Source organism: Ptychodera flava, chromosome 8, assembly GCF_041260155.1.
Source record: "Ptychodera flava strain L36383 chromosome 8, AS_Pfla_20210202, whole genome shotgun sequence".
Classification (NCBI taxonomy): domain Eukaryota; kingdom Metazoa; phylum Hemichordata; class Enteropneusta; family Ptychoderidae; genus Ptychodera; species Ptychodera flava.
This window is the reverse complement of record NC_091935.1, coordinates 34,237,000-34,264,349: the sequence shown is the minus strand read 5'-3', so window position 1 is coordinate 34,264,349 and position 27,350 is coordinate 34,237,000. Positions and strand designations below refer to the sequence as shown.

The window sequence follows — 27,350 nt, the reverse complement described above, 5'->3', positions numbered from 1 at the left end:
GATTCCTCGAGGAAAGTTAGAGCAAAAGTTTAAGTCTTTTACTCTCGAGGTGCAAGCTACAAACGACACTTAAAAGTGCCCTGAATGTCAGTAGGGTAGAAATTTAATAGTTAAATAGAGTGACAATAGCAAACAGGAACTATGCTATGGCGGGCGACACATGGAAATCTTTTCAAACGATCCCGGATTCAAGGGAACGCCAACAACTTTCTTGGTTGCTCGTGAAGTGTGAAACGAGGATTTAATTTTGTCAGGTGTCACTTTCTGAGTTCTTCAGTCCTGACAAAGATAGCCAAGGATAGTCAAACAGCAGAGACTATATATATATTCATAAGGTCATCCTGATAATTTAACATCAGACAAAACGCTCTATTTTTCGAAGATCTGTGGTGTATTTTCGACTAGACTCTATACTTTGAGTATACGTCGGAGAAATGCCAAGAGCCATTATGCATTTATCAGTGTTTTCCACGGGGGCCATACCCTCTTCCCCAAACGTTAACAGAAGCTACAAAATTGTCAAATGCCCAAGGGTGGCGGAAATAGAGACTACATGTCGATAACTTACGGCTTGTTTTCATTCAAAGTACTGGGCACTGCACAAAAAGCTAGTCTTCGAATTCCTCTGTGTCGCCATCATCAACGTACGTGGAATGGTGATAATCACGACTGCTAGTTGATTTTTTTTCAACAATTCCCCCAGCGTAGGCGAGATTTTCTGTTCGCCAGTCATTTGAGAAATAGAAAAGTGAAATAAAATTTTGCTGCATTGTCAAATTCCTTCATGCCGGGCGAATCCACGATCAGATTCCCCTCTATCGGGAAACGATTTGTGATCAATTTCCCCTGTGTCCTGCACTTAGCCCCCCCCCACACACACACACACATTCACAAGCGCGTTATAAACCAGCATCAGAACGATTATTCTACACCGAAGCAGTGGCTTACTGAATCTGAAGTAATGCTCGGAATATATATATATATATGTAAATATATATATATATATATATATATATATATATATATATATATATATATATATATATATATGTAAATTTAGCAATACCTGTGAATAAATTAAACCATGTAAAATCAAGAAATCAGCAAGACAATCACAGAAAACACAACGAAACCCGATGTACGAATTAACGCTTGTATTTTATCTAATTACATATACAATGATTAACCCGGATTGCGATGAAGGAAGTAGAGTATATTCGTATCTGTCAATTCCAGTAAAATGTTCAAAATAAGTAAACGCCACAACTTTATGAAACGAAACCCAAACTGAATATTGTTGTAGGGAACACTGACTTTGTGTAAAATAGGAACCCGTTAGATATTAATCAGTATTAGCTACAATCCTTAGAATTCCAAGCTCTTTTGTGATATGATAAAAAAACATCACATAAGTCAACATGTAAATTATTTCACTTTCACAGGAATGTAAATGAAATCAATAAAGATGTATACTTTTGCTCAACCTTGCTACCATATAGATTTATAATTCTCAAGGTGGTATTATCAGCCTATTTAATGTTTAACATCGCAGCATTGCTTTACAACTACCGAGTATCAGTATGGAAGCACAAAAGACTTGTTTCACCAGCGCGATCAAACAAAAAAATGAAATTGTCGAAAGGTCTTCTATGAACCGATTTTTCGACTTATACAGGTTGGTGTAGTTTTATTGTAATTCTACACAGCAAGAAAACTACAGACAAATTTCAGTACATGCCTGTAACAGGGTCTGATCAGTACCTGTAACAGTCCCTGAGAAATAACCTCTGTTACTGGACCTGTAAAATATGTCAGATACCAGGGCTATATGAACAGGTCTGTATCAGGCATGGTATTACAGGAATGTACATGTAATTTCTGAGTGCATCCGGTGCTGTGACCACATGACTGAAATACTGGTGTACCAAACGGTGGTGTGTCAGTGTTTGACTTACAGGGCCTGTTACAGGGTCTGAAAATTTGTCAAATTTCAGAGGTGTATATTTTCAGAAACATTGATTAATTTTGTTGACAGAAATGAATATAGGCATAATTGTACGGACATTAAAAATATTATTGACCCTGTTACAGGTCTGTATTCACATTGCTGTGTACAGTCCTGTAAATACATGTACAGTGCTGAGACAGGCAGACATTTCAGACCCTGTCACTGGTAAGTGTCCACAGCACTGTATACAGTCCTATTCCCACAGCCTAGGACACAGACCTGCACATCAACCCCTGTCACAGCAATGGGACGCCTTTGCCTATACAGACCTGTACCACAGGGTTGTGTCAGTGTCTGTACAGGGCCTGTCACAGGGGCAATTATTTTGCTGTGTATTTTAGTAACTTTTGAATGGGAATAAATGAATACTAAAAAATAACATTAAATTGGGATACACTACAAAACCATCACAATTTAAGTAATTCATTTTTCATTAAAAATATATACATATATTGTTTGACGTACGATTGCTAGGTGCATGAAACTCACTAAAGATATAATATATATATATGAGGGAGTCCGCTAGAGAGCCGAGGAGGCGAAAGGCTGTCCACAAATTTTAACCGGAAAATCAATTTGACAAGATTGTTTCAAGAACAATCGTTCTCGCCAAACTTTTCTACTACAAAAGCGTGAACTGTAGTGTAAGGCACTGGGGGAAAATATTCATCGATTCATTCGAAGTAATAAACGATGGTACACATCTCTATATAAATGAACTAATCTCAGTGGAATGTTGTATACATTTAAAGGATGGAGTTAGATACGAATTTGGTAAATGGGTTAAGATAAATTCAAAAAGATCCAAGTTTATACTAAGTTCAGAAAACTGAATGATTGTTCATCACGTTCTCCATGAGTCTGTTATATGTACTGTGGTCTATTTGATGACAAGCTGTATATGTTTTCCTCTTCAGTGACAATCTCATCCTCGCGAAATTCATTCGATTGGAAGTTGGACGAGCCGAGAGGAGCAGCTGCACGTTGACCCATTGCCTTGCTTACTGGATCGTCGACGTAGATGTTTTCAGCTCGACCATACGGATCCATTTCATTTGAGGGGTCAGGCTTAGCTCCGACGCCTCCACGGTGATCGATTGTACTGGCGTCCTCTTGGTAGCTATACCCAGAGTTGTCAAAGAAGGCCATCTCACTAGGGCTCATGGATAGATTATCGGCCGAATCTCTTTTACTCCCCATTCTCAATCGACCGAAATGGACAGTTTCGTCCACAGTTCCATCATCGCCGTCGTGGTGAAGGTTGAATTCCTGGAGTGGTATGTCCCCTCTGGTTTCGGCTCCGACCATGGTCCTCTCGTAGAAGTCGCCCGATGACTGCTGGTTAGAATCCGATTTCATCGAAGAACGCATGAGCCATGATCGGCTGACGGAACCTACGGAGAAGTTGGCCATGTGCATGGCCATCACTTCAGCGTGATCTGCCTCGAGCTTCTTGTCTGCCTCCTTCTTCTTCTGTTTGCCACGGCGTAAGTATAGGAGTAGTAACGCAATCAGGAGGATGAGTGCCACGGTAATGGCCGTGAGGACGAGTATCATCCAATAGTTACCTGTCGATTACGGAAAATCAACATTTTTAGGATTCAGGGTGAGTGTGACAATCGTAGACATGTAAACACAATTCAATAATCCGCCAAATTTTTTTTTTCCTTCAGATCTTTACTGTAACAGTTTGGCATACGTCATCGAAGTAGATGTCTTTGTTATCTCAGTCATGACCACTGCCGAAGGGCAAAGGATACTTCAATATGTTCAACTCATCAGTTAATTTAGTATGACTGACAATTTTGATTTTACAGTCAGAGTGTGTTTGTTAAATTTCTTACCGTGAGTGATTGGCTCTGCGGTCGGAGCTGGGAAAAAGGAAAAAATCGGGAAAATGTCAATAACAATGAAAAATGTAATGAAGTCAGAGAAAGTCATGTAGTAAGTGTCCGCTGCATTCCGTGCGCGGAAAATCTACCAATAATTTACCATGCATATAATTAAACATTATCACATAAAGCAACAGAAGTTGCTCGAAATTATGTTCAGGCTCACTCCGTATAGCGTTTGCATCACAAGTAACGAAAACGACCGTCACGTTCTAAATATTGACGCAAGACAAAAACGTCTCTTGTTTCCCATCGCTGACATTGCAAATGCACACCCAACGTTTAATTGTCCCTGGAGATACTTGCATGACATTGTCCAAAAACTGATTGGACAAACAAACCAACAAAAACCAATCCAACTTCACCAAAAGATGAATATCCCACCTGCAGTGGTACATTCTTCAAAGCAAGGCCTTGATCCCTCCTCTTTGCCCTCACAGCCTGCACCACCGTTAGAAGGTGGCGGATTGGTACAGTTACGTGTGAATTTCTGCCATCCAAGTCCTCCACACGTTACATTGCACGGCATCAGCGGGTGTGGCTCACTCCATCCGCCGTCCACTATAAGAAAGACTTCTTCCGCAGCTGCAAGATCACCAGGCAATTCACCACTGTCTATTCCTTCTTGTAAGGTTCTTTCGATGGCAGCCATTAGGTCAAGCATATTATTATTATTATTATTGGTACTTGAAGATTCTACTGAAGGGGGTTTTATCTCCTGTAAGTGTAAAGTAATTTGAAACATTTCGTCATGGGAAAGCACGGAATTGAACATTCTCAAACCCTCTTCTAGACTTTCTCAATGAAAACGCTACCAATTCTCTTTCAATATCAAGAATGCTAATGGACGGTCATTATGCAAACTTTGGTACTACGGATACAGTTTACCTAAAATATCGATATTTACAATTAAAACTCCTCACCATATATTTGTTAACTCCTTTTTTTGGAAATATTAAATTTTAAATTTTAACAAAAAGAAGACCTCTTTGTAAAGTTCATTCCCAACGCTACACTAGGAAAAGAGTTCAAAAAAATTACAATAAGAGCAAAGCATTGTAAAATGTGAATCTTCCCCCCAGGCGTATACTACCTGTAATAAAATCATGTGTACCATACTCCCTAAAACATCATCAGTAAAATGTCAAAGCTCAGTTGCATCTAGTTTTCTTTATTTTCCAATCAAACTAGATAATTATCAAGTTGAAGTACAACTAAACGACATTGAATTCACTATTTTAAAATGCTTTTCAAATTTCCAAATTACTTTCAGCTGTCCCATTTCAATTTTCTATGATTTGCTCGTTACTTACAACTTCTGTTCTGACGATCAATGGATCTATGTCCTCACGTTTATCTCTGCCAGACAGTCGTTGTGAGTCGGGTTGAGTTTCGCAATTAACAGCAGAGCATTCTGGGAACTGGCTCAGTTCTTCCTTGAGGTATCTCCCTAGGTCCTGACACAATACTGCCAGCGTTTCGGACTGTTAAAAAGCAAGATTTCTGTTACCCATTAACCTATAGATACATTGGATAGCGTTTTCTGATACATGGATAGCGTTTTCTGCTCACTTAAATGCCAATGCGCATGCTCGAACATATTCATCATGGGAAAAAAGTTGAAGGAATGATAAGGCATTGGTAACTATTGTTCTCGCTTATATGTACACTATGTGGGTAAATTATATGGGTAGAAGTTTTGACGAGGACAACTTGGGGTAATAAATGATATAATTGTTTCCAAACAACACATTGGAGTTTTATACGCTACCTTTCACAGAGGACAGTACTCAAGATCTTAGAAAAGTGTAAACGTTTTACAAACTGTCTCGTGTTTCTTCCTATACCACCTTTTCTGGAATTATTGAGGCAAAAATACAAAAAAAATCGATTAATTGTAAATCGGTGACGGACAGCCGATTTGGGATGTAGGTCGGTTCGTTTCTTACCTCGGTGATGGCCGAATGGTCGAAGACTATCTCCATGACTCCACAGTTACCTGACGTCCCGGTTGTATGACCGTAACATGGGGTGCTCTCTTCGACGATCGTTTGCAACTCGCTATTTGCACGGCAAACGGGCACTTCGTTGTCGCAGCCTGGCTCTAATAAGCACTCTGACGTCACCATCTGGCAGGTCATGTCAGCCGGACATTGGGAATCAACAGAAAGGGATAGCGATTTGGAGCCTTCAGTTTTCAATTTGGATGAAGATTTAAATGGCGTTGACTGTTGGTCATCGGTCATTTCACAGGGAATGTCCTCGTTCCAATACTACACAGTGGAAAGCAAAATAATACAAATGTATTAACCCTTTGAGTGCTGTAATTTTTCCCACCAAAATTTCAGCGCAACATTTCACCAATTTTCATGAATTTTTCTGTGATTTTTTTGATACTTTTGGATCAAATGGACATCAAATTTCATCGGCTTCAGTTTTTCACCAAAATTGGCAAAAAAATTCAAAAAAATTTGACTGGGGCACATTTTATGAAGGTGACAAAAATTGACTTTGGCGCTCAAAGGGTTAAATTAACGGGTTACGTTCTCAGAGAGAGCAACTGTTGCTGTACAAACCAACGACAAATAGTAAACACACTGACAGATGTTCACTCTTTTAGAGTCAGATATTTCTTGACCTACATCTTGTATGTAATACCTTTGTCCATCTGGCCGTTTGCAAGCCAACATTTTCTATTGAATTTAAAATCCTTTTTCAATCACAATCAATATGCTTTCTGTTTCATTTGTAATCAAGATGATGTTTGTTTACTCTCTGATGAGCTATTATGAGTCGGCGTGGTAAAAGAGAAGAATAATGTTAACAAACATGTTGATACGAAGTAAAAACTTTCCTATGCCTCTGTCCCTAACAGCAAACCTTGCCTCATCAGAACACAAGTAATTAATACGAAATGCTCTCTGCATCCTCTGATCTTCAATATTGTTGTAGCTATTTTAGATTAATGAAACCATTTATTTCAATAGTTTTTCGAGATTTTTGCTGTTGTGTGGTAATATTCTAGAAAGCTGTGTTGGTAAAAAATCCAAATCATACTGTGTTGAAGTCTGAGAAGGCTAATGCACCGCCAACATGAAACTGTGGAAGCACTATATCAACTATACTTCGCTTTCGGATGACAGATCCGTATGAACACCCTTTAGCTGTGGGGTCACGACTGACTGTGTTTCATGCCCTCGAATTGCTTTTCAAAAGCATTCGTACCCGAGCCCTGCCATGGAATTTAAGATGGCACGAGCCATTTCAATCATACCTAATAGAGTACCGACGATAAAGTGTCATTTTAATGCCAAAAATAAGGCAGTCTGATTTTATTATCAGTACAATACTTTCTTGCATCACAATTCAGGACTAAGAGTATTAAGGACCACATGATTTGTGTTAATGTTACTCACCATGGTACAGTGAACGTTGCCGTTATAGCAAACACACGCGTCACAAGACTGATCACCATGTATCACTGTTCCGTTGGCATAGACGTTATTGTTAAACTCGCATGGGGCAGCTGTCGAACAAAAATTGAGAGAAAGGTATAATGTCAGCTATATAGCCACGCTGGGTAAAACTGCGATTATATATTAAGTGTACTTGAATAGATACAAAATCATGGTTTGAAACAAGCAGAAACATGATCGCGATCCATTTTGCGACAACAAATCAAACAGCAATATCTTTACAGAAAATTCACAATTCTAGAGCTAAGAATAAACGTAATTGCAAAGATCATGCCGATGATGTTAGCACGGATATATATTTGCTGCTATATCGGCCGGGCTTATCCCGTATACCGGCCTGCAGGTTTGGCGGACACTGGGTGCAGGAGTAAAATCTTACTTACGGTAACAAACGGGTACTTCATCTGACCATTCGCCATCGTAGCATATGATTGCCGATGTATCATTAGTTTGGTAGTCCTGGTCACATTCAAAGTAAACAACTGTGTTAGTCGCGACTGGGTAGCTATTGTGGCCAACCTGTTTGCCGTTTTCTGGTGTCCCCGGATCATCACACCGCTCCAGGCACTCCGGTATGTCGGGATCCCAGACGCCATTGGTGCACTTTGTCGTGTACGATCCAAAGAGGTCGTGATTGCTGTCGCATTCGTACGTTATCTCCGTTCCTGGTGGTACCGGGTAGCTGGCCGGGTATGTTTCAGCTTTGAAACCGTTCGCCGGTTCGCCGGGGTCATCGCACCAGCCATCTTTGACACAATTTGGAAACTCACCCTCCCAGGATCCATTGTCACATTTCAACTGTGAGTCACCCTCGATAGCATACCATTCATCGCATTCGAATTCGACTGTTGTACCACTAGTCACGGGATATGTCACAGGCTCCGCTAAATCTCCATTTTCTAGCTCACCCGGATCGTCACACTGTTTCAAGCATGTCGGCTCTTCGTGACTCCAGTTTTCATTCACGCAGGTCAGCTCTTGTTCACCGAAAAGATCGTAACCGTCATTGCAGTCGTATGTGACAGTTGTGCCCTCCGACACTGGGTATTCGTGGTCTTCAACTTGGAAACCGTTGTCGGGTGTCCCGGGATCATCGCAAGTGCCTGCATAAAAAAATACAATGCACAAAATCATTGCCCATAGGCTATGCATGTTAATGTACATTGATGGAGAACCGGGTGGAGAACTGAAGTCGCATGCTCAGGATATATTGCATAACTACAAATATTTTGCACTTTTATATAAACATTCTTAGATTTTTCTAAGTTGACATCACTTAAATTTAAATAGATGTCTAGTGGGATTGCTGACATTGCGGTTCACTCCCGAGAGAGAACAACTCGGACACTGACACTTACCTGAGCCACAGTTGGGTCCTTCCCACTCACTCGGACATATACACTCATATCCGTCGACTTTGTCGATACAGGTGCCGCCATTGCGACATGGATTACTGGCACATTCATCAATATCTGTAAAGAAACGACCGTAAATTGTCTTATTGTGTCTTAATGCCATCACAGGTGTCTTAATGCTCTACGTATAATGTCTCGACGGCGGCTCTCAGGTAATGAATGCAAATATAATTATAGAAAACAAAATTGTGTGTACAATTGCATAAAATTAAAATCGCATTCATTCATTCATTCATTCATTCATTCATTCATTCGTTTATTCTTTATTTAATTTTATTCTCCAATTAATTAATTAATTAGCATATATACGTCAACCACTTATCCCGGGAGGAGAGTATTGTTGAAAACTTGATAGAGGCGATTCGTATCCGATCTGCTTTCTTATTATATGTCTGTGTATTTTGACCTACCTTCACACTTAGGCACTTCACCATACCACTGACCGTCATAGCACGTAATCTTTGTGGTGCCGGTTGCCTCGTAACCGGGGTCGCACAGGTATGTAACATTCGTACCGGTAATGACCGGATAGGTGTGGCTTTCAACTGGCCGTCCATTTTCCGGTGATTCTGGTTCGTCACATCGACGCAAGCACACCCGGCATTTCAGGAGTCCAGGTGCCGTCATCACAGGTGATAGTCTCGGATCCGAACAAGTCGTAATAGTCATCGCATTCGTATTCGATGGTCGTGCCGCTAGACACCGGGAAGGTCACTGGGTCAACCAGACCACCGTTATCAGGCGTGCCAGGGTCTCCACACTGCCTCAGCTCCAGCTCCTGCTCAACGCATTCAGGCACAGAGTCAGTCCACTCTCCGTCGAAGCACTGAATCTGCTGTGCGCCCACCAGGTCAAAGCCTGAATAACAGGCATACGTAACCGTTGTTCCTGATGGCACCGGGTATTCATGACCGTCAACTTGAAGACCGTTTTCAGGCGTACCGGGATCATCACATTCACCTTTCGGTTTTTCTGAGAAGATGAACAGTCGGCAAATGGTGACGTAGAAGTTTTTAACCGTGCGGAAAGCTCATATCTTTTCTTTACATCAAGGGTACTTATAGTAGCCGATAATATCTTAAATTATACAAAGAGTTTTCGCCGGAAGTTTATGACTTTCCAGAATAACTATTTACTCACTTGCAATAATGGATGATCTGACGAAGGTCATAGTTTCGAACCAGACTACATGCTTTCAGCACCACTATATGTAGCGGCAGTGCAAATCTTTTAGCTAATATTTTGTGTCATTAAGTGTAATTTTGCCTCACTTTTGTTAAAACTGGTGACATTGGTGTAATAGACATGATGCGCCGTTCGGTATCGTGAGACAAAGCCCCGCTTCAACTAGTAGCCTCGCAAAATCTCGTAAAATCACGCAACAGATGGAAAGGAGTTTCTCGTCACATATCGCTTGCATGATGATTGTTGTCCTGCAACATACCTGATTCACAGTTAGGCCCTTTCCACTCAGTTGTACAAATACACTCGTATCCGTTGACTTTATCGATACAGGTTCCACCATTCTGACAAGGATTGCTGGCACACTCATCAATATCTGGCAACAGATATTGTAACATTCAATCAGTTAGAGTGAGCTGAAGAGACTGATATCTTCAAATACATATTATCAAAAGTCGACGTTACCGGTAAAGCTAATTTTCAAAACAGGAATACAATGTTTGTATGAATTAGCTGACGATATAAATAACATGGTATTTGCCGTCAAAGTGACGTGTTCTATAGATAGCCTATCTAGCCTCAATCTGATCGATTGAAATGCATGTACAATATGTATGTTGTTTTCAAGTTCTCAAAACATACAACCGGTACACAATGATGTCAAAGGTCAACCCGATGAACATACCTTCTTCACAGTTGTCTCCTTGCCAGCCAGCCAGGCATTCACATCTGTAAGTTGAACTCAGCTCGATGCAAGTAGCATTGTTCTGACACGGTTCACTGTAGCAGTGGTACCCTGCAAGGGAGCACAAGCGGGTAGTAAGAATGCTGAAATACGCTAGAAACCGCACTCAGATGACAGAAAGGAGGATTAGAAGTCTGCAATGATCTACCCGAGTCTTCTGCAGTCATACAGCTGTACGAAATCAGTGAAACAGGGCTGAGGAAATCAAATGAATAACTTCTAACTATGCACGGATGAGAGAACACATAATGCTCGGAAGACAATACACGACCGGCAAAAGAGAAAACGAGACAGACCTAGCTAATAAGCAGAATAATTCTATAATAATAGTGGCGTCTGCCAGTGTGTTACACAAAATCGTTAATTTATATATGTATTGGTTGATATTTGACGTCATCAATCTGGTGTGTGGTTTCATCGTTTTACATGTTTAACGTTAAATTCCCACAACGAAGCTGTAGTACATTGAGTGGACACAAAGCAATGATACGGTATGCTTTCTTTGCTGAAATAACATGTACTTATAAAGTAATCATTTGGTCTGGACCAGTTTGTACGAACCTTCACATTTCTTGCCATTCCCATGGTAACCTTCCTCGCAATAGCAGTTACGAACTCCACCTTCATCGCCACAGTAAGCGTTTGGATCGCACCTTATCGCCACGCAATCCAAGCGACCATCAGTAACGCACGTACACTCTTCATCACAATGCTCCTTCACGAAAGAATCTCCGTACTGAAATAGAACCAAACGGCGACATTATTCCTTTATATAGCGATGAGCCTCGAAGGAGAAAGACTTGATGAAACTTCTCGAGGAAATTGTCAACAGTTGACTTTTGAAATCAAGATCAAAAGTCGTTTGTCACAGTGCAAATCTTGGTAGCAGAGAAAAACATTTCCTTCAAATTAAATTTGCCTATTTGAAATTCAAAAATAGACATCATCCTTGTATTAATTGTATGGGGGAAAAAGAAATTTTTGATGCTAACAGAAATATGACGAAAACTTTATTTATTAAAGAGCTTCAAAATGGGCCCAAACAAGCGGTAGTATACGAGAAAAGAATCGTAAAAATATAAATATGAGAGTCCGAATGTCTTTCTCCAGTGGCGCATTCTACCTGAAAGGAGAAAATGTCGAGTGTGCCTGTTTTTATCGTGCTGCTATCGACGTGTGCATTCCTATTTGAGTCCCAAAGGTCAATTTTAGCAATCAAACTGATATGAACGGCTTTGGCTTTGATATTGTATTTGTTGTGAGCATCGGTGTATCTAAATATTTGAAAATACTTTCGCTCTTCAAAGAAAAACAAATTCATTTCCACTTAAAACTTACAGGAAGGTAATTTTCGTCAACCGTGCATCCGCACTCTGCCGCTTGTACACACGAACCCCGGTGATTGACAAACAATCCGTCTGGACAGGTACACCCTTCAACAAGTCGCGATTCCACGCATGCGTAGTGAGGTCTCGCATCATGGCAGGTTTTAACACAGGGAGAAATCGTATTGCTGTAAACTCTATCGTTGACGCAGGTAATAGCTAATGAGAGCATAAAAAACATCAACATTATTGGACGAAATCAATCTCGGTTTTAAAAGCATAGTAAAGACATATTCACGTAAAATCTAAGAATGACAAGTTGAAAAGGGTTTGAAGACTTGAGTTTTATCACTGTGCAGAACACATCACATTTATTGAGTTACTTTAGAAAATGAAATATATATATATATATATATATATATATATATATATATATATATATATATATATATATATATATATATCATCAAATAGGCCACTGTACGGCTATCTTTTCCGAAGAGAACCGCCTAACACTGCGAGCCCAATTATATACTGTCTGTGGCAAGAATCGCAATGGTGACATATTTTCTAAACTTACGGCATGTATCCTCTGTTCTCCATGACAACGCTACCCTGTTGTCCAGACAAACCTGAGCGTATGCCTCGGCGTTCATGCACACACCGGACTTGTCGGGGAGTTTCGAGCAAACATCAAACATACAGGCCGAAAAAAATTGGTCCGGGTCGATTGTCGGATGGCAGGCGGCGAAAGGTCCTGTAACAAACATACATTTCTGATCTTAGTATCTGCTCAGGTATCCCTCAAGCAGACACGTCGGCATGTCTAAGACACTTTGATCATGCTTAGATTGTGATAATTCACATATTTAAAGTTAAACGGAGTTTTTAAAAACCTAGTTCATCATGACAGACGTATGACCGGTAGAGTCGCTTCATGCAATGCATTTTTATTAGTTCAAGAGACAACAGTTACTGTAGCAGTGATAACAGTAGTTGAAGTGGGGGCCAGACGCCAGCGGAAACAGTTGCAGTCACGGTCGCATATTACACTACTTTCCGCTTTATTAATATGGTCAGTTTGACTATATTAATTAGTTAATAAAGTCGACTCTATAATTTATCTACCATGTTCGTCCTTGATGACCTTACAAAGGTCATAGGCCTCATCAGCAATGTCGACATCACTGGCACAGGGGTTACAACCTCCAGCCACGGAGTCACACTCTTCCTCGTTGGACACCCAGGAATTCCCAAACATAGCAGCTCTGTGTGTGTGTTCCATTCCATCAGGTATCTGCAAATGGTCAGTCAAATATTAGCAGATTCTCAATACAAAACCACGCATAACTATCAACATGTGATAATCAAGACATCGACATTTATTCTTTATATAGTAACATGTACTGACGTCATCATAGCAGAGCCTGATCTGTTATGCAGGGTGTGAAGCTAGCATCATGTGTATATTTAGCAATGCCTTAATAGTCTGGAATGCACACAGATGTAATGTGTGAGACAGGTTTTAACCAATTAATTAATCAAATGTTTCGCATACCGTAAATTTTGTACATGTAGAAAAGGCTTCAATTTCCTGTATAGCTATACCTACCAAAAGTCCATTCGGATCGGTAAAATCATCGCTTGGATCGCCGTTGAAGTTTCCACACAAACCGCGCAAGGTATCCTTGTATTCACCGTGAACTTTGACGTCTCCCTGGTGATTTCCGTCCCACCTCACGGTCAAGCCGAAGTCGCTCACAACGGTCTAATTCAATACAGTGCAGAATACCGAAGAGAGAAACAAATTAATTTTGTCATGGTACATAAGGTGGTTATTATTATTAACAATTGAATACTACCATACTCGAAATAATACAGCAACCTGCTAGAGATAGTTTAACAATAAATACCGAGTGTCTTACATCAAAAACATTATGAAGTCTTGTTTTGACTTTATAAAAACACCAAGTGTATGCGTGTCACTTCTTTCCTCCCTGTCTGTCTACAATTATCTATGACCATTGTGTTGACTTTCGCCCTCAAGTAAAAATTATTTACATTGTCTAAAACAAAACTGTTTGTTTATAATTTTTCCCTCAATTTCAATGCACTTCGAGTGTTCCGGCTCTGTCAACAACTTTACACGTTGCACTGCATATCCTAAACGGTTTAAAATCATAACTCACGACATATCGACCTGTTCTGCGAACATAAACATCCGGCAAGGGTTGGATCGGCAATGTCACCGGTTCGTCATCCACATATACATCAAGATTCCTTAGTAATCTGATATCCTGAAAGCGTCATCAAAATGAAACATATGTTCAATTGCTTGAATGCTACACATTTGTGAAAGAGTAACTGTAAAAAGTGCATCACTGTCAGAACTTGACTGCATTTGGTATGCGATACATATTACAGGGTCAAACAATCAACTATGCCACCATAAGCACCCGAGTTGTTGTAAACATAATGGAACAAAAATAAAAATATTAAACTATTTAAACATGTTAACCCGATACATAGATTCTACCGATGAAAGAAATAAATGGATGTTGCTTAAAAAATCACACCTGTGTTTGTTTTATCTTCCTGATTCGTAGTAACATACCTTTCCATGTACTGTGACTATGAGCTGGGCTGTTACACTAACTTCATCGTCCCTTAAAGTTGTCCATGCTTCATTGTCAACCACAACTTTAAAACGTGTGAGTGAACTTGACGCGCTTTCTGTCAGAATGTATGAGCACTGGCCCTGAAATTCGTACTTCTCGCCATCGTAAGTCAAGTAGTGAGGATCTCCCCAAACGTAGCATATTCCATATTCTGCAGAGTAAATGAAATTTATATCCCGCTTTAACGAATATTTGGCCAAGAATTAAAGTCTAGAGAAAGTTCATACGATTGGAGAGAGGGGGGGAGAGAGAGAGAGAGAGAAGAGAGAGAGAGGAGAGAGAGAGAGAGAGAGAGAGAGAGAGAGAGAGAGAGAGAGAGAGAGGAGAGAGCCAAAGCAAACTTATAAGACAAGCAAAAATGTGTTGAGGGACTGTGGTAATTGAAACCATCAACTTTTCTTTAAAGTGATATGTGACATGGGGTCATCAAAGTTTTTAATTAATGAAAATGGAAAGGTGATTATTTCGAATTCATCTGTTCTGAATGTTATTTTGCAATAAACATTTTATAGACGGGTTGAATGAATGAATAAATGAATGAATGAATGAATGAACGAACGAACGAACGAACGAACGAACGAACGAAGAATGAATGAATGAATGAACGAATGAATACATGAATTTGAGTGAAACCTTACCACTTTCACAATTTTGTCCTTCGTAGTTAATGGGGCACAGGCAATCATACCGGTCAAAGCCATCGATACATGTTCCGCCATTCATACAGGGGTTGCTGCTGCATTCATCGATTTCTGTTCAAATAGAGAAAGAGACCGACTTGGGTAAATTGAAACATTTTTCAAGGTATTAACTGACGTATTAGCTAAGTATTAAGTAATTAAGTATTAACTGAAGCGCGTCACTGATGTAAATTTCACCAGACTTCTAACTATTGCTCCTGAACCTCAAAGGGAAGGTCATGATGAGCATCAAATGTTACGCCAGCAGTTCCGGCACTTGAGTTAGACGAAAGGATTCAATGTTTATGTTTGTTCATGAACTTGAATCCAAAATTTAATCATTGTATATTATGTGTTTCATGCAAAACAATGAGAACACGCATAGCTTACAGATAAATAAACTAATGCACCGTCGAAATATACTTAAATCAATGTATGGGTTACAGTGTTAAGTTGTTTTTTTTTAAAATAGAGTGAACGATATAAACGCAGAAATCAACTTGTTCATCTATGATGCAGTAGAATTGTAATTGAAATCAGATGCATTCTGTTTTAGAACTATAGTGCATTGTGAAAATTCTCGCTCTTATCTCCAAGAATTTCGTTCTCATTAAATTTTAATGGAGACGTTGACATATTTACCCGTGCAAGAATTCCCTTCTGCCGGTGGAACCCACTGTCCATCTATACAGGTAGATGTACCAGAACCACTCAGAGAATATCCAGGGTTGCATGCAAACGTCACTGATGTACCGCTCTTCACGGGGTACTCCAGCTGCAATGTTTGGTAACCATATTCTGGCGCACCTGGGTCGTCACATCGCCCCACACAAACTGGAGGTTGACTAGTCCATTCCCCGTCCTCGTTGCATCTCGCTGCGGTCTCTCCAACGAGATCATACCCCTCGTCACAGCAGTATCGAACGATGGTTCCTGCGTCAACTGGATATGCGTGGTCATCCAGTACATGTCCGTTGTCTGGTGTCCCCGGATCATCACAACATGGAGTACAGAGCGGTAGAGCAGCGCTCCATTCTCCGTCTGTACATTTGATGGTGTCCTCACCTACCAAGTTGTGCTTTTCCGTGCATGCAAATGACAGTTCAGTGCCATGACACACCGGGTACTGGTAACCTTCTTTCTGATACCCGTGTTCAGGTACACCAGGATTGTTGCACTTTTGGACGCACAGTGGCATGGAATTTGTCCAGGAACCATCCGAACAGGTGATCGATAACTCTTCAATGCAAGCGTTGGTGTTGCCATCATACAGCTGGTAGCCGTCATCGCAGTAGTAACTCACTTTTGCACCAGAGATTGCTGGATACTGCATGCTTTCTGTCTGCCCTCCATTGTCAGGACTTCCAGGGTCTTTACACATCACCTCACAACTGGGCGATGGGTTTGTCCAATGGCCATCGATACACTGGATCCTTTCATCACCGATGAGTCGGTGCATATAATGGCACTCAAACTGGACCACTGTCCCTGAACACACGGGGTAAAAACGATGAACAGGCTGCCTTCCCTCCATCGGCGTGCCGGGATCTTCACACTTAGCCTTGCACAGAGGTACAGCTTCTGTCCACATGCCGTCTGCGCATGTTGAAGTTGTACTTTCCTTGCACTCGTTGGTATCTGGATCAATAAGACCGTACCCGGGATCACAGTAAAATGTCACTTCAGTGCCTTCCTCCGCGGGATACTCCATCGTGCCATACTGGCCACCATGTTCTGGATAACCGGGATCAGAACACCCCTCTACGCAGGATGGGATAGGTCCACTCCAGTGGCCATCATCACATACGATGGTGTGACGCCCGACAAGGCGGTAGTCATCTTCACATTCGAATGACACGCCGGTTCGTGAACACACTGGATAAGCATGCCGACCAACTTGAAGTCCGTTCTCAGGCGTTCCGGGATCGGCGCACCCTGGCACACATGGATCGATATGATCAACACCCTCTCGTTTACTACGACTTAGCTTTGCATCACCCATGAATTCCTGTAGGGAAAATCATTTTGCAAATGTATTATGTCACACTCCAACGTTATCTAAAAAATCCATGAAGAACTAAAAATATGATTTCAAATTCTACATATATTGATGGAACTGTTATCCCCACACTTGGTAACTCGGGTAGATAGAAGCTTAGTTATAGGCCAGTTTAACATCAAGTATATTTGTACCCGTGCAAAACATTTAATGCCATACAAATCCATAGGCATACAAGTTTCAAGGTAAACTAGACACGTATGCTGTGAAATATTGTTGTCGAGGATCAACACGAGAGAGCGTCGACCCGTTTGTAGTTTTATCTGATGCTAGTTATAACAAGCACTGTCATAGATACCCGAACAGTAATTAGATATTGTCAGCCAAATATAAATGGCGATGCCACTTAAATTTTACGATTTTATTTTGGATTTGTTAACTTTTCACGTTTTTCAAAGTGCGTTAGGGCGACGCTAAAACCTAGTACACTGATTGTCTTCGTAATTATGGGAAATTAGCCCCAATCAAGTTGAAAGAAACGTTTTTAGTGTTCAAAGAGAAGCCTAAAAGGCGGTGATGGCCTATCTTCTCAGTGAAAACTTTGGCCATATTGTCGTTTCTCATGACATCAACAAAATTCGGGATATTTAGGTTAAGAATTGATTGGTTGCTTTCAATTCTATCCCACGGCAATGAATTTCTGGCATTGACATAATTGTTACAGCACTATCCATGTTATCAGGTTGTTGATATGCTAATGATAATGAGTAATAACATGGCAGACTCTTTGAATCGGATGGGGGCGCTCGTACCGATAAAATTTGCTCTCGATGAGAGCCAGGCGTTTCCCCCAAAAGAGAATTTTCACTGCTTGTTTCGTATTTCATCAATATATTTTACTGACTCTCAAACAAACAAGCAGTTGAACAATCTCAGATATAAAATCTGTGCCAGATTAAATGAAAATCCCGGAAAAGTTGACGTAGAAAATGGAAATTTGTTTTTGTTTTTTTTAGAAAACGCCAGCAAAGTCATCCAGTGACATGGACAAAGGCGATAAATAGTAAAATTTGAATAAGCATGTCAGTGGTCGATATACCAATTATCGCACAACGGAACTGTGCCGCCGGTTAACAGACAGAACCAATGTGCCCTCGTGACTGTATCATGACATCTTGTCGTGTCAAAAGTCTTGTCCTTGCTAATGACCGAAAGGGTTTTTATGCAAATAATCAGCCTAACAGACTGAATTGAATTGACACGTTTTAATGCAGTGTATCAATCCAAACTTTATTCTTCTCCGCAGGTTTCCATGATCTGTGTATCATTAGTGCACAGTCAAATATTCTTGACCCCAAATTACCACTAAAGGTTTAATCGAAATGTCTTTTCCAACATTTTTTATTATGACTATGAGTACAACGAACAGCAGTAAGAATCCCTTGATACTGAGGGCCGGTACAGATGGAACCACTTAAATCTAAAATTGTGGAAAGCAGAGTAATTCCCATTTCTACAGACTCTGGAGTACGGCTACTAATTTTCACCTCTTTCAAAATTTATGTGTGATTATCACAAGGAAAAACGTTTAGAGACGGTGCAGTTTTCAATAAACGCGAAAGGCAGATTCGCCCAATGACAAAGCGGGCCGCGTCATAATCATAAGACCAGCGGGTTGCTCTCATTCATGTTAGTACAACCACGCCGCAATTTAATTATTCAAGTTGTTTTCTCTTCCAAGTCACTCATACGGTAGTTTCTTGACAATCTAATCTATTGCATGTATAAACATACATCCAAGGGTAAAAAATCTACGGCTGATTGCAGCATTTGAACAGCGCTGAGAATGTCTTCAAAACAAATCCTGTTATCTGGTGACCCTATAGATCCGTACACTGTAGTTCATATATTCAGTAGCCGAACCAATTCAGAATTTCAATCTGATTTTTACATTTTTATGCATTATTACGAATGGAAATAATATTTCGTATATAATATCCCACATCACGGGAGCATGAGTCAACATACCTTGAGCCAATCCTCTTTCGGGGTTTCTGAAGGTTCCTCGCATTGTCTCGTGCACTGCGGGGGCGGTATTGTCCAAACGCCATCTTGACAAACTGCTTGCTTAACTCCAGTACATGATTCTGTTCCCGGGTCGTATAACCCATACCCGATGTTACAGCAATAGGTGACGACGGTACCACTAGGGACAGGATAATGAATCTTCTCTTCCAGGCAACCATTTTCTTCGATGTCAGGCTCATAGCATTTCCTCGCTGGCAAAAAAATATGTACATGTGTTAATGAACGCTCTCCGTGCATGACATAAAATCATAGCAAAAATTGAGCTGCATGTATGTCGGCAAGTATTTGATATGAAACAAATTCCAAATATTTTCCTCCGTGACACATACATTCCTACACTTAATCACTGTCGCGTGATCACCACAAATGTGAAGTACTTCATCAAATTAAAAAAGAACACTTCATATGGATATCAATCAAGGGCTCTCCGAGCTTACCCTTGGAGAGGTTAGCTCATCAATTTGAAATTTCTTGGTCCCTAGGATAAGCGTTGAGTTCCCTAATTCCTCAAAACATTGATATGGAGTTCACGCGTTTCACTTCTGCCATGCATTTTAATAATATTCACCTGACCTGTCAGATCAAGGAAATGGTAAATACACCGGGAGAATAAACGAAATTCCTGGACTTGGAACGTTGGATTTGAGTCTCCCGCTATTTCATAATTTTGTTTTTTCTTCTCGGTCAATTTGGTATGCTTGACTTAATAGTGATGTATTAACGATGAATTTTCCATAGCACAAACAATGTACCAACTTTACACGTACACAAGCAAGATCTGCGTTAAGGCAGTATGCGCCTCGAAATTGAAAGACTTCAGTTAATTAAACTTTCAACCATTCACTTACAACAACAACAACAACAACAATAACAACAACAACGACGACGACGACAACAACAACAACAACAACAACAACGACAAGGACAAGGACAAGGACAAGGACAAGGACAACAAATAGCAAGGGCCGTGGTGTTAAGTTTGAAGTTATACAGACAAGTTATCTAACATTTACCGATATTTGAAATTTAGAATGGCCACCATCTTTGTGATACTCTATCGGACATTTTCAACTTGCAAAAAGCTACGACGGTGAAAATGTTTGTTAACCCAAGAGTTTCAAAATGAGCCCCTACAAACGATAGACTAGAAAAATATTGGAAAAAATGTGAGAGTCCGAATTTCTGTCCCAGTGGCTCCCTACCTAGTAAGTTGGTTCAAAATACCGATTGATGGCTAATTTGCGTTGGGTTTGTGCATGCACAGTTCATGAGTGTGTTGACAGTATACTTACCGCTCTCGATGTGCACTGTCTCGGTGGCAACTCTCCCGCCTTTCAGCAACTCTACAGTAACCCCGTGAGAAATGTCATTTGTGATTGGTTGGAATTTGTAATGATGTCTGTTGTCCGGTCCCAGAAGACTGAGCGTCTCTGCGGCATTGAGCTCCACACCGATGGCTCCATCTTTCAATGGCGATTCAATGGTAATACGGCATCCCTCAACGTCCTTGATATTACCATTAACCAACCAGCTGACCCAAATGGCGCCGTCGCTGCGATCATCTATCCGTAGGTCGTCAAATAAGTTCTGGCAAAAGGCTGCGAGCCAAATAAATTACAAAAAATTCACATCAGAAGGCGCATACGTATACAGTAAACACGATTGGACTAATTTGGGATATTTGGATGGTGAAGTAATGTATGTTTGATCTGCAAATATAAGCTCATGTGCTTTTCTTTTTAAGTTCAAACACTTGTTTTTATGAGTAATTTGTAATATTGCAATAATCAGCTAAAGAGCACCTAACACTTTTGAGAAATTTTAAAAATATGAAAATCCAATTAACTCAAATTAGTTCCAATTGTGTTAGTATTACAAGTGTTAAAAGAGCACTTTCTAATCATAAAAATAACAAATGATTCTTCGATCACTATGTTTCATCACCGCCATTTACCTTTGAACAGATGATTATGCTATCTGGCTATACGTATTGGTCCGACAGTAAACTTACACGATTTTCTATAAGATTACCAGTGCTATGGAAGGATAAAAATGTTTTTGAAACGCAACCAGCATATGCAAGAAAGCATCACTTTTAAGTATGATCAGGGCCAGCCAACACTGTCTGTTCATGCAAAATGCTGTTCGTGAACGATTTATTTGGGGTTGGGCCAGGAGGACGGCCATTTTTTTTTCGTTTTCGTCATCAACGGATTGGGAACGGACAGGCGGGCAGTTTTTTCTTCAATGATTAACGGGTGGAGGAATCTCATTACTCAGAGGTCAAATTTAGAAAGACATAGGGGCGGGCAAGGTGTATTATTCGGGAGTTTGCCAAAGAGCAGGTGAACCTTTGTATTCACTGGGTAAAGGGCATAGGAAATGGGAAGCGATGGGATTTCCCCGGGAGAGGATAATTTTCCCCGGGAGGGATTATTTTCAAATCCCAGCTGGGCGGGGGAGTGGGGAGGGGGCATACGAGCATCTATTACTTTTCCCTCCAAATTTTAATTTTCCACAATAAGTTCGAATAGCATATCTCTTTGTAAAACACCATTGGTCACGATGTCTCTGTATTCGCTGGTTGGCCACCTCGAATGATAAAGCAACAAAATGAAAGACAAGGGACAAAAATGTACACCTTTTCTGGACTTGAAATATTACATTGTTTTGTAATGTACATGACTCAGTGAAGAGGAAGAGTCAACAGAATTCCCGCGAGATGTACAGAGGCACGAGACAAACTGGTGTGTGTAGACTCGATTTGAGAGAAACCATGAAGTCTTGTTTTACACAATTTTTAATATGAATTATTTTATTCATGTTTATCTCCCTGGTACAATTCGACATCACATCATTCCTTTTGATGTTGGCCGTTTTAATCGTATGTTGGATTAAACGTAACAGTATACAATAGGATTTGGTTGCAATCAGTCAATCAAAACAGTGTCCCGCTGGCTATATACTCGACATATTGCATTTCGATACTGCAAGTTACCAAGACAGGCTTTCATCTAAGTAAATTGTAATGGCCTACACCGCTGCTGACTTATCCCAAACCATGCATAAATTTCCGCAAACTAGTCAATACTGGGGAAAATATGATCATATATTGCCATTAGAGCGAATTGTATCATCATAACTATGAGCAGATGATCCCAAGGACATTAATTTCTTCTTTAACTTCCAATCCTCCAGATGATAACTTTAAAAGAAACACATCGAAGACATGTACTACTAGAAATATTCGGGCATAAGACTGAATCCTGTATTTAGAATTACATCATTTTGACGACTCATCTTTGGTCACTGTCGCGGAGCTGTCATAACACATCAGTTTCTGCAAACACTTTTAGATTTCGTGCTTGCTACCATTCTTGAACACTTTCTCTTTTGAAAAAAGAAACATTCAAAGTGTACGTCTTGATCTCACTGATTGGCTAGTTCAAGTAAATTTTCTCAGGGTGCAGTGAATGCTACTTGTAGTGTTCACATAAAGGAGCGCCCACGTTCCCGATAGCAAAGTTGCCGAGCGGATGTCGAATTACGCAATGTCTGTAATTGTATCATTCGAATTACGCAGAATTGTCTAACTTAAGTTAATAATACTTATATCACCGACATGGATTTTCTTTTGTCGCAAACTGCTTTTGATGATAAAAAAACTTTGTTTGCTTTTGTTTTCCCGGTTAAAAACATTCGACGGAATAAAGTTGATTGTCCGATAGAAATCATTGGTCGTGTTATTGGTTTCTGTTACCGAAACTCTTTTCCTGCGGGATAAAAAATCTTTGGTCGATTTCATGGTCATCGGTTGTCAAATTTCTTTGGATGAGTAAATAAATTGATAAACATCGTTGGATGTTTGTTGAGCAGTACAAAATCAAAAATAAAATGAGGGGGGGGGGAACAATGGCAAAATAGGAAGACAAGATGTGTTTTGCAAGTTGAACAGTGTTTAGAATCCTCCGTCTTTCCCGTCAACCAATGCAAAGTTGGATAATAATCGTGTTCAGTGTTATCGGAAATAATTCAAATTATCAATAAACCATAAAACAAGGCCTAAGTAACTTTTTAGTCGAGTAACAAAAACATCATCAATGTTAAGCGAGTGTGGACGATTCGCGTTGTACTTGGCGTCAATGTAATTGCTGTTCACGATATTGGTCGGGACAACGGTGATACCGTGTCTGTCATTGCCCGTACCGTAATACTGGACTGGTGATATGTCTCTGTTGATTGCGATATTGAAGCTCGATTAAAACGATTCAAAATCGTGTTCAGTGAGAGAAATTAATAAAATTCTACGTGCGAACAGCAAATAAAACAGGTATTCGTAAATTGCAGGGCGGCAACCGAGGTATTAGAGGTTAGTTTTTCGCCGCGAAGCGCAAAGATGATCAGAAAATAACTACGCCGCTAAAACACTCAACTATGACCGAGGAGCAGGGACATGAGACCATATGAAAAATTAGTCACTGGATATATCGAAAAAAAAAAGAGAATCTTCGATACTTCGTTTTAGCAAAAATGTGTTTAATTATCTAAATATCGAGTTTTAAACAGTACCGTATCTCGAGATTCTGAGAGGAACTTTACTACGACCGGGTAGGGACCGAGTGAATGATGATATGCCGAGACCACGGGCACGCAGCTCGTTTCCATCACCAGTGTATGTACGGTGACATTGTTCCCTTTCCGTCGCTTCACTTCACCGCGTTGCTCTAAACATGGTCAAAAAGTTTCTCTCCTGGTTCTCATGTTTCTCAAAGATTTTTAGAGCATTTTAAGAAGTTAAATTAAGTCATTTCGCTGACTGGTCATTTCGCACTAGTACTGCAGCCGATATTTTTCCAAAACCGCGCGACATTTTATTTTTTCCGTCGACACAAAAGTTCGACACCATGATTTATCTCCGGCCGACGGAAAATATTATTTTAGCCGTTAAATTTCCACTTCTTCGTTTCTTTGATAAAATCGCATAACTGCGAATACACTTTCTTTGAAAGTTGTGCTACCGTGACGAAAACCACTTGTTACACATAATCGCTGAGAGGAGAAAGCGATTTATAGGATAGTCAATTAAAGTCAACAATCATGTTACCCATGCAATCAATACGTCGAAATAAACTAGCAACTCGAGCGCCACCTAACCTAACTGTTACCGTGTATCTGATCCGTTTACTTTTTCGTAGATGGATAAAATTTACAAAATTTTCACAACCATGAAAAATTTTATGTACGTTTTAAATGTTAAGTTTTTGATCTGTTTCCTGATTTTAATTAAACTTGACACAAGAAAGATGTTTTGTTCGGAAGGTGTCTTATGATACGATACCGAATGCGATGAGTTCTTTCGCAGGCCGTTCATGGATTTGAAACCTAGCTTTCAAAATGTATCATCCACCTTTCGGGGTTTTAACTAAGGATTGCTTCAGTAACAACTTACATCATTATGCAATACAAATTGTAAGGGACAGGAATGGTGTTGAATACATCTGGTACCTTGCACCACAACAGATAAGTAACCGTCACAATAAGCAATTTATTTTAAATTTATCAGCGCCCTCTATACAAGGGGTCAATGAAGAAGATAACAGTACTATTTCGATGCCCATTTTCAAATTACACGAAGCCTTTATTTCCGTCTATTTATCTTTGGCATGTTTTCCTGACGGAAAAATGCCAGGAATCGTGCTTCGCTATAGAAGAAAGACATACAGCGCTGTTACCCGACGGGCCGACGATACCCTTGATATAGTACGTAGGTCATATGATTACCATCACACCCATTGTCGGTTTGGAACTAAACTCCTCTTTTTTTCTGAGGAGACAGAAGGAAAGACTTTGTTGCACTCAATTCTGTGTTTCAAAACATAAATTAACGCTTTGGTAAATTCAAAGCAAAAACTGCAAACAAATAAACTGTATTCCAGGACATTCAAATTTTTTAACAAATTAAATATGTAGATATGACTGCCATGAAAAACAGTTATCCTACCTGGGGAAGAAGATAAGCCTATCGCAATGGCGACAACCACGTTGAATGTAAACAACATCGATGTTTTCATTTCGCCAAATACGTAATATTCCAGATCAAGGCATGACTATGGCCGCGAAGCTGATGTCGTACTTGTAGGCACCGATGGTGTGTGAGTTTTGTGTAATCTGTAAGCGCTATCACTATAGGGAGGAGAACCCGATGGAGCGATAGGGGTGTACATCAGCCTAAATTGATGACTTGGGCGTGGACCGATATTTGCATACAAAACCGAAGTACCGGGACTATTTTCTTTCTTTGCCAATGGCATTTGCGAATAGGAAGGAAATTTTTGACTTGGTAGAATCGAAGCTACCACGATTTTGTTACAATAATAGATTTTCCGTCACACCGGGTCTTATTCCAAACTTAATATCGCGTTTGAGGTGCTGAAAGCGTTGCTTCCGTGGTCCAGAAATTAGATGGGTGTAACCTTGGTACACGAGCAAGACGAGGCTCCGCCCGTCATATCATGCACATCCAGGATCATACGGTCAAAGGTTTCCAGCTTTGTGCGTTTTAAATGACAGATTGAAAAATTGCATTCTTGTCGTTAGGGTAGGAGATAATGCTACATACATCAGTGTTACTGCGCCGGTCCAAAGTATAACTTGCAACACAGATGTCAGTTTATCAACAAGGAAATGTTGCCATAACAACCAAGAGTATTCTGGTTCAGCTATTGCCAGGCCAACTGATCAGCTTGGTATGAGGAAGTTCAATACCTTCTTCACCTTTAACCACAGTAACTTCTCCGAATTTCTGAATTTTTCCTCTTTGTCTGAATCAATATACAACCCACATAAAAGACAAGAAAACTCAATGCACGATTGAACAACTTACAATTCGTGCGGTCTAAGTTGCAATGAATGGTATTATTAAGAGATAAAAAATTCAGAATACCATAAATCCCCTCAAAATGTAATAACAGGGAGGCTTAACGACTGTCTCTGCCAGGCTGTTATATTTATTTACCCTAATCTGCCTCACCGTGCAGTAAGTCCCAGTAATATTGTTGAATGAGATACCTAACTAAGGCATTTTACACTGCCAGCGTATTCTTTTTCATGTTATCTGGCAACCCTGGAATGCCTACAGCTGGAAAGGCTAATCTGCTTGGTGTGCGAACTTTAAATTTAGTAGGAGGGAAGTACTTGAAGAAATTCTACTCAATTTAATTTGCTCGTTTCAGATGTTAGACTCCATGCCGACTTCAAAAGGACAGGAGCAGTTGATTATTGATTGATATCAACTTTCTATGAAGGAAAGACACTGGAGGTTTCTGATCATCCTGAAGAGAAATAAGCCCCCATGTACTTAGAGGACTTGTTTTTGCTGTCACTACGATAAAGCAAATAAATATTCTATCACTGCTATTATTATTTGTGTTTCTAAGCTGGATACAAATCCTTGGTCTCCAGTGCAAACATAATTCCGCATTAATATTCATGATGGGATGTGATTAATTTCTATTGTTGTCGCTTTAGTTGTTATGAACACCGTTACCAATGGAGCTACAGACTCTCACGCAACGACACTTTCATATCGTAGTTCTTTGACAGGCTTTCTCTCACTTCATGCAACTTTTGAATCAAAATATAACGAGGAACAAACTCCCAAATGTAAATAAAGATATAATATATCATACAATATTTGGCAATACTAGCGTATTTCTTGAAGTTCATACGAGGGGAAACAAAGTCGATGTTTTATTTGTAGCTGCGTATAGAGTCACCATGTAATATGTTTTCTTCGCGCTGTTCGGAATGAATATAGCGTTTATAACGAAGGTACAATAGGCGATGCACCAGCGGGTAAACAT

At 40.1% G+C, this 27,350-nt stretch overlaps 1 protein-coding gene across 1 annotated transcript; it reads right to left on the bottom strand.

Annotated features, from left to right (window-relative positions):
* Window positions 1-1,139: 1,139 nt before the first annotated feature.
* Window positions 1,140-25,670, bottom strand: LOC139139143 (zonadhesin-like). The gene is made up of 23 exons (XM_070707949.1): window positions 25,490-25,670; window positions 20,781-21,086; window positions 19,429-19,679; window positions 16,044-17,409; window positions 15,360-15,473; window positions 14,658-14,872; window positions 14,233-14,340; window positions 13,656-13,811; window positions 13,172-13,340; window positions 12,624-12,800; window positions 12,057-12,262; window positions 11,280-11,454; window positions 10,659-10,769; window positions 10,236-10,349; window positions 9,202-9,763; window positions 8,735-8,848; window positions 7,760-8,479; window positions 7,317-7,426; window positions 5,850-6,173; window positions 5,214-5,384; window positions 4,285-4,618; window positions 3,853-3,879; window positions 1,140-3,576 (listed from the first exon to the last, which is right to left on the bottom strand). The coding sequence occupies exons 1-15, from the start codon at window positions 25,557-25,559 to the stop codon at window positions 9,369-9,371; spliced, it is 3,933 nt and encodes a 1,310-aa protein (XP_070564050.1). The 5' UTR covers window positions 25,560-25,670; the 3' UTR covers window positions 1,140-3,576; window positions 3,853-3,879; window positions 4,285-4,618; window positions 5,214-5,384; window positions 5,850-6,173; window positions 7,317-7,426; window positions 7,760-8,479; window positions 8,735-8,848; window positions 9,202-9,368.
* Between the last annotated feature and the right edge of the window lie 1,680 nt (window positions 25,671-27,350).

Coding starts and splice junctions, on each gene's coding strand:
- LOC139139143 (XM_070707949.1), bottom strand. CDS start 25,559: ATGAAAACATCGATGTTGTTTACATTCAACGTGGTTGTCGCCATTGCG. Junction 14,341..14,657: donor TAGTCACAGTACATGGAAAG/GTATGTTACTAC, acceptor TGACGCTTTCAG/GATATCAGATTACTAAGGAA. Junction 11,455..12,056: donor TTGACGAAAATTACCTTCCT/GTAAGTTTTAAG, acceptor GTTCTATTTCAG/TACGGAGATTCTTTCGTGAA.